General features: G+C 41.9%; 1 protein-coding gene across 1 annotated transcript in view; it reads left to right on the plus strand.

Annotated features, from left to right (window-relative positions):
- The window catches only part of LOC139266598 (uridine-cytidine kinase-like 1), a 117,922-nt gene extending 116,359 nt beyond the window's left edge, over positions 1-1,563 (plus strand). The window contains exon 16 of the mRNA XM_070884194.1: positions 1,218-1,563. Within this exon, the coding sequence (XP_070740295.1) occupies positions 1,218-1,294 (77 nt within the window). The 3' untranslated portion in view covers positions 1,295-1,563. The remainder of the gene's footprint in view (positions 1-1,217) is intronic.
- Positions 1,564-7,568: the final 6,005 nt, after the last annotated feature.

Consider the following 7,568-nt stretch of genomic DNA (forward strand, 5'->3'; position numbering starts at 1 on the left):
AAGGGGAGGGATGTTGTTACGTGTCAGTGCGGCGTTGATGAGTCGGAGAGGCTCGACACAATGGCACTTCTGCTCCGCCGCCGCGCCACCCGGAACACCTCACCGACACCAAAAAAAAAACAAAGGCATCACTATTGCTCAAATCTCCCCATGAATTGGGGTGGATTTAAAATCGGTAAGTGCGCCCTGTTTGGAGTGGAGGGCAATTTCGACCCCAGTGCTTTTCCAGCTTTTTAAGACCCTCATTAAAACCCACTTCTTTGACCAAGCTTTTGTCACACATCTCTCTTTGCCTTAGTGCCCACTTTTCTCCTTGCATCTCTGCAACTCAACCTGGGATGTCTTTTCTACATTAAATACACTCATAGGACTAGAAATTGGTCTTTTGGCGATAGAGGTATTTTTTGGGCATTTTTACGCAAAAATACCGTAACAAATACCGTTATTTTTTAAAGGGGTAAAATTGGCAACAAAATGTGCCCAACAGTAAAAATCGGCGTTGCGCAGGAATTCGCGGTGGAAACCGCGGTCCTCACCAGCTTCACTCCAAGGCCGATTACCACTAAAAAGACGGGCCCTGGGACGGGGGGGAAAACACACAAACAAAAATTCAAAAATCACAAAACATTTACAAGACCCTTAACTAAGTAATCACTGCAAAAGAATTTTAAAAAATAAAAACTTTAAACTTGCCTTTTTTGCAGGTCTTCGTACTTACCGCTGTTTCTGGGGCTGGGACGCAGCTTTTTACCTGCCGTTTTTTTTCCACGCAGATTACAGATGCACCGAATGGCCAATTTAAAGCAATATTGTGTTTTTTGGCGTTGTACGACGGCGGTCCGCTTTTCAGCGGTATTTCATAACCGCCGGCGCACAACTTTGGCCAATTTAGGTGAGCACCTTTCACATCAACAAAGGTGAAATATCGCCAAAAAATTGGGTGCAAGGTTGGCCAATTTCTAGCCCTAAATGTGCAATCTGCTTCTATATAGGCATTAATATCATTTTGCAACGTTTTAATGAAAAGGTTAGAGAAGGTGGGAATAGGAATAGAGAATAAAGTATATTATGTATAGTGTTTGAACTAACTTAAATATGCAACAGGAGGAGGAGGAGAAGTTAGAAACAGGAATATTTTATGTTAAAAATTGTACTACAATTTTAATATTGGTCATTATTGGTTTATAATTAATCGAATAAATGTTATTAATGTGCAGGTAACTTTGGAGATCGATACTTTGGCACCGATGCACCATCTGATTGGTATGAGAGTGATGAGGGCATGGACTACTAAGTATCATTCTGAGTATCTGAGGGACCCAAGAGAAATCTGCATGGAAGCAAAAGGATTGCAATTGCTATAAATGAACATATTTTTAACTGCATCTAAGAACAAGATGAACAGTCCTTTTCTGAATTCAAAAATTGTCAATTCAGATTTATTTTGAATGTTTACAAATTTGTCATGAATTTGGGTATAATGTGTTCTAAAACATAAGGAAAGCATATAACGTATTTATAAAACTCCAGACAGTACTTCAACTATGTTTTATTACAAACAGAAAATGCTGGAAATACTCAGCAGGTCAGGCAGCATCTGTGGAGAGAGAAACAGAGTTAACGTTTCAGGTCGATGACCTCTCATCAGTACTGGAAAAAGTTAGAGATATAACTGGTTTTAAGCAAATGCAGAGGCAGGGAGAGGGAAAGTAAGATCAAAAGGGAAGGTCTGTGATCAGGTGGAAGGCAAGAGAAGTTAAATGGCAAAAGGGATGATGGTAATGGGACAAGTTTCATTTTCTGCACTTCCTCGCAGAACCATGATAGGGCTCCCCTTGACTTCTGGAAGAGGCTGCCGTCTTGTGAGATGGCTGCTGATTCGCTGAATTCCTTCAAGTGAGAGCTGTTTCTGGCTGGGGTGGAGATCACCAATTACAGAAGGTAGGTACTGCAAGGAATTTAGAGCCAGAATGATGATCTGGACTAGTTTCAATCGCCTAGATGGGTTGGAGTGGAATTTCCCAGATTTTTTTTCCCCAAATTGGGCTGGGGTTTTTTCTAATTGTTTGCCTCTCCCGGGAGATCGCATGGTTTCGGGTAGGGTGGAGTGTATCTTGTGATACACAAGGTATCACAATTTTGTGGGACAGGCTCGATTGACTACAGGATCTTTACTTGTCTATCATTGTATACCTTCCATTCCATCAACCTCCACATTCAACGGATTATCCTCCACCATTTCTACCACCTCCAGCGTAATCCCACTAAAAAACACATCTTCCCTTCCCCTTTCAGCATTCCAAAGGGACTGTTCCCTCCGTGATACCCTGGTCCACTTCTCAATTGCCCCCATCAACCCCCCTCCCCTTCCCAGGGCAGCTTCTAGTACAAGTGCAGGAGATGCAACACCTGCCCTTTTACCTCCTCCCTTCCCCACTGTTCATGGCCTCAAACGCTCCTTCCAGGTGAAAAAGCAATTTACTTGTACTTTCAATTTAGTCCCCCCTCCATTGGGGAGACCAAACGCAGATTGGGTGATCACTTTGCGGAATGCCTCCTTTCAGTCCGCAAGCATGACCCGGAGTTTCGGGTTGCCTGTCATTTTAATTCTCCTCTCCACTCCCACTCTGACCTCTGCACTCGGCCTCCTACACTCTTCCAATAACACTCAACGTAAGCTCAAGGAACAGCACCTCATCGTTAAATTAGGCACTTTACAGCCTTCCGGATTCAACATTGAGTTCAATTTCAGACCATAACTTCTGCACTCCATTTTTTTTGGATAGCAGCTATTGCTGATTCTGCTATTCCCATTTACAACTCTTCTAAACTCATATTTTGTTTCTTTACTTGCCCCATTACCTCACCATAGGGTCTCGCACCATCATCCTTTTTGTCATTTAATCCCTCCTGTCTTCCACCCCATCACAGGCCTTCCCTTTTGTTCTTTCCTTCCCCCATCACCGTCCCCCACCCACACCCTGCTTTCCCTGCCTCTACTTGCTGAAAACCTGTTATATCTCTAACTTTTTCCAGTTCTGACAAAAGACCATCGACCTGAAATGTTAACTCTGTTTCTTTCTCCACAGATGCTGCCTGACCTGCTGAGTATTTCCAGCATTTTCTATTTCTATTTCAGATTTCCAGCATCTGTTGTATTTTGTTTGTGTGTTTTATTACAGATTGGCTATTAATTATTCTCATTATTTTAAATATGAGCCATTCAGTTGGCAAGCCAAATATTCAAGATCTTGGTCATAAATAATATGTTGATCCCAGGCAATCTATTTCCAGCATAGATTATTTCAGTCGAAACCAGGAATCTTCAACCAACAAAATTCCATGTTCACATAAACTTGTCATTAATTATATTTAAGTCTTTAGTTACAGAGGCTTCACTGAGGATCTTCTTTAGCAGAGCCACTACTCCTAATGGTGCCAGCATCACCCCTTATTATCCTAAGATGCTAACTATACCTAACGTGACTTTTTACTGGTCTTGCTCCATTGTGAAAATAGTACAGGAAAAGGGTTCATATCTTTTTTTTTTTAACTTTGAGATGGGGAACTAACCATTTAATCTCTCATGGGGATGATTTTTTTTGAGTTAATTGCACAAATCATTTACTCTGGTTTCTCATCAGTTATCCTCTATAATAGGGAAAGCACTTTAGTGCCTGGTTTCACTGCTTAATTTTGCCACATTTTCAATTTCATATGTAATATGGTCTGTTATTGTGAATAGAGACTATTTATTAAGAATTAGAAAAACTATATACAATTCCCACAGCACTTTCCAGTCAAAGAGTAAACTGAATAAGTGGGTGTAATCGGTTCCTCCCCTTCATGGTTATATTGAGCCACAAATCAATTTTGAGCGATTTTAATATGAAGTTGCCAACAAATGTCCTGGAATAGTACAGATAATGTAGGACTCTCTCTAGGGAGCTTGATGCTTCAAAATTATACACATTCTTAATTGAAAGAAAAAAACTTGCATTTCATATCTTCGAGACATGCCAATGTTCTTTACAGTCAAAAAAACTAATTTTGAAGTGTGTGCAATGTTACTTGATGAAGAGTTTCTTTAGATTAAAAATTGTGCATGTCACTCTGCTATTTAAGAGTGGTGAGAGGAAAACCAGGGAATTATAGATCAGTTGGCCTAACCTCTATTGTCAGGGAAATTACTAGAGTCTAGAATTAAGGATAAGATGACTGAACACCATGAAAATTTTCAGCTGATCAGAGAGAGCCAGCATAGATTTGATTGGAAGAGGTGACCAAAGTAGTGGACGGGACCATTTATGGATTTATTTATATGGACTTCCAGAAGGCATTGAGAAAGTCCCTCATAAGAGACTGTTAACTAAATCCCATAGAATTGAAGGCAAACGTTTGATCTGGTTAGGAAACTGGCTGAATGGCAGGAGACAGAGAGTAGGGATGATAGGCAGGTACTCTAATTGGTAAACGAACAAAAGGAGGACAGCGGAAATGTTATAAGGACACCCTCAAAGTCTCCCTGGTAAAGTGCGACATCACCACTGACACTTGGGAGACCCTGGCCACAGACCTCTCGAGATGGCGAAAGTCCATCCAGGAGGGCGTTGAGCTCTTCGAGTCTCAACGCAAAGAGCATGAAGAGGCCAAGTACAGGCAGCTGAAGGAGCTTGTGGCAAACCAGCCCTACCGACCCCCTTCCCCTGACGAATGTCTGTCCCACCTGTAACAGGGTCTGTGGCTCTCGTATCGGAGTGTTCAGCCATCAAAAAACTCACTTCGGGAGTGGAAGCAAGTCTTCCTCGATTCCAAGGGACTGCCTATGATGATGATGACTCTTAATTGGTAGGATGTGACTAGTGGTGTCCCGCATTGATCTGTGTTGGGACCTCATCTATTCATTGTATTTATTAGCAACTTAGATGATGGGATAGAAAGCCACATTTCCAAATTTGCCGATGACCCAAAGATGGGCGGCATAGTAAGCAGTGTAGATGATAGATTAAGCGAATGGGTAAAACTGACAAATGGATTTCAATGTAGGCACATGTAAGGTTATTCATTTGGAACTAAAAGGGATAGAACAGGGTACTTTCTATATGGTGAAAAGCTTTAAAACAGTGGAGGTCCAAAGAGACTTGTGGGGGGGTGGGAGGAAAGAGGGGAAGAGAGATTAAAATATCCTCTGGGCACCACACCTTAGGAAGGATATATTGACATTGAAGGGAGTGCAGCATAGGTTTACCAGAATGATACCTGAACTCCAAGGGTTAAATTACGAGGAGAGATTACACAAACTAGAGTTATATTTGGAAGAACAAGAGGTGATTTGATGGAAGTTTTCAAAATATTAAGGGGAACAGAAAGAGTAGATAGAGAAACTATTTCTGCTGTTGGAGAGTCTAGGACTAGGGTGCATGGTCTAAAGAGGCAGACCTTTCAGGAGTGAAATTAGGAAACAATTCTACCCACAAAGGGTGGTAGGAGTTTGGAAAACTTCCACAAACGGCAATTGATGCTAGATCAACTGTTAATTTTAAATATGTTATTGTTAGATTTTGTTAACCAAAGGTATTAAGGGATATGGGGCAAAGGCGGGTATATGGAGTTATGTTGCAGATCAGCCATGATCTCATTAAATAGCGGAACAGACTCGTCGGGCGAAATGGCTTACTTTTGTTCCGCTGTTCCTATTCTGTAGCTAACTTGTGCGCTTAATAAATTGGTGTTGAAATTTGCAGAATCAGACCTCTAATCATTTTTTTAACTATCTCAATTTGTTTAAAGGAAATTTCGTTCATGTATTCTTTGGAAATAGGTGTGAATCTGTTAAGACTCAACTGTACTTGAAAATAAATGGGACCTGAAGTGTTGTGCACTATAATTTATTATTGCTTAACTGGATTTTCATGTGTATCAATACAACAACAGCTTGTATTTAAATAGCACCTTTAATGTAGTAAAACATTCCAAGGCACTTCACAGGAGCATTATAAAACAAAATTTGACACTGAGCCACATAAGGAGAAATTGGGGCAGAGGTCAATGAGGTAGGTTTTAAGGAGCGTCGTAAAGCAGGAAAGAGTTAGGGTTAGGGGCACGGCCACCAGTGGTTGAGCGATTAAAATCAGGGATGCTCAAGTGGCCAGAATTACAGCAGTGCAGATATCTCCGGGGGTTGTAGGGCTGGAGGAGATTACAGAGATGGGGAGGGGTGAGGCCATGGAAGGATTTGAAAATGTAAGAATTTTAAATTCGAGGTATGGCTTAGCTGGGAACCAATGTAGGTCAGTGAGCACAGGAGTGATGGGTGAACGGGAATTGGTGCAAATTAGGACATGGGCAACACAGTTTGGATGACCTCAAGTAGGGTAGAGCGTGGGAGGCCAGCCAAGAGTGTGTTGAAATAGTCAAGTCTAGAGGTAACAAAGGCATGGATGAGGGTTTCAGCAGCAGATTAGCTGAAGCAGGGGTGGATAAGGGAGAACCAGTGGATGTGGTATTTGGACTTTCAAAAGGCTTTTGACAAGGCCCCACACGATATTAGTGTGCAAAATTAAAGCACATGGTATTAGGGGTAATGTATTGACGTGGATAGAGAACTGGTTGGCAGACAGGAAGCAAAGAGTAGGAATAAACTGATCCTTTTCAGAATGGCAGGCAGTGACTAATGGGGTACCGCACGGTTCAGTGCTGAGACCCCAGCTATTTACAATATACATTAATAATTTAGACGAAGGAATTGAATGTAATATCTCCAAGTTTGCAGATGACACTAAGCTGGGTGGCAGTGTGAGCTGTGAAGAGGATGCTAAGAGGCTGCAGGGTGACTTGGACAGGTTAGGTGAGTGGGCAAATGCATGGCAGATGCAGTATAATGTAGATAAATGTGAGGTTATCCACTTTGGTGGCAAAAACAGGAAGGCAGAATATTATCTGAATGGTGACAGATTAGGAAAAGGGGAGGTGCAACGAGACCTGGGTGTCATGGTACATCAGTCATTGAAAGTTGGCATGCAGGTACAGCAGGTGGTGAAGAAGGCAAATGACATGTTGGCCTTCATAGCGAGAGGATTTGAGTATAGGAGCAGGGAGGTCTTACTGCAATTGTACAGGGCCTTGGTGAGGCCACACCTTGAATATTGTGTACAGTTTGGGTCTCCTAATCTGAGAAGGACATACTTGCTATTGAGGGAGTGCAGCAGAGTTCACCAGACTGATTCTCGGGGTGGCAGGACTGATGTATGAAAGACTGAATTAACCAGGCTTATATTCACTGGAATTTAGAAGAATGAGAGGGGACCTCATAGAAACATAAAATTCTGACGGGATTGGACAGGTTAGATGCAGGAAGAATGTTCCCGATGTTGGAGAAGTCCAGAACCAGGGGTCACAGTCTAAGGATAAGGGATAAACCATTTAGGACCGAGATGAGGAGAAACTTCTTCACTCAGAGAATTGTGAACCTGTGGAATTCTCTACCACAGAAAGTTATTGAGGTCAGTTTGTTAGATATATTTAAACGGGAATTAGATGTGACCCTTACGGCTAAAGGGATCAAGGGG

The sequence above is a fragment of the Pristiophorus japonicus genome, chromosome 7 (genome assembly GCF_044704955.1).
Source record: "Pristiophorus japonicus isolate sPriJap1 chromosome 7, sPriJap1.hap1, whole genome shotgun sequence".
Classification (NCBI taxonomy): Eukaryota; Metazoa; Chordata; class Chondrichthyes; family Pristiophoridae; genus Pristiophorus; species Pristiophorus japonicus.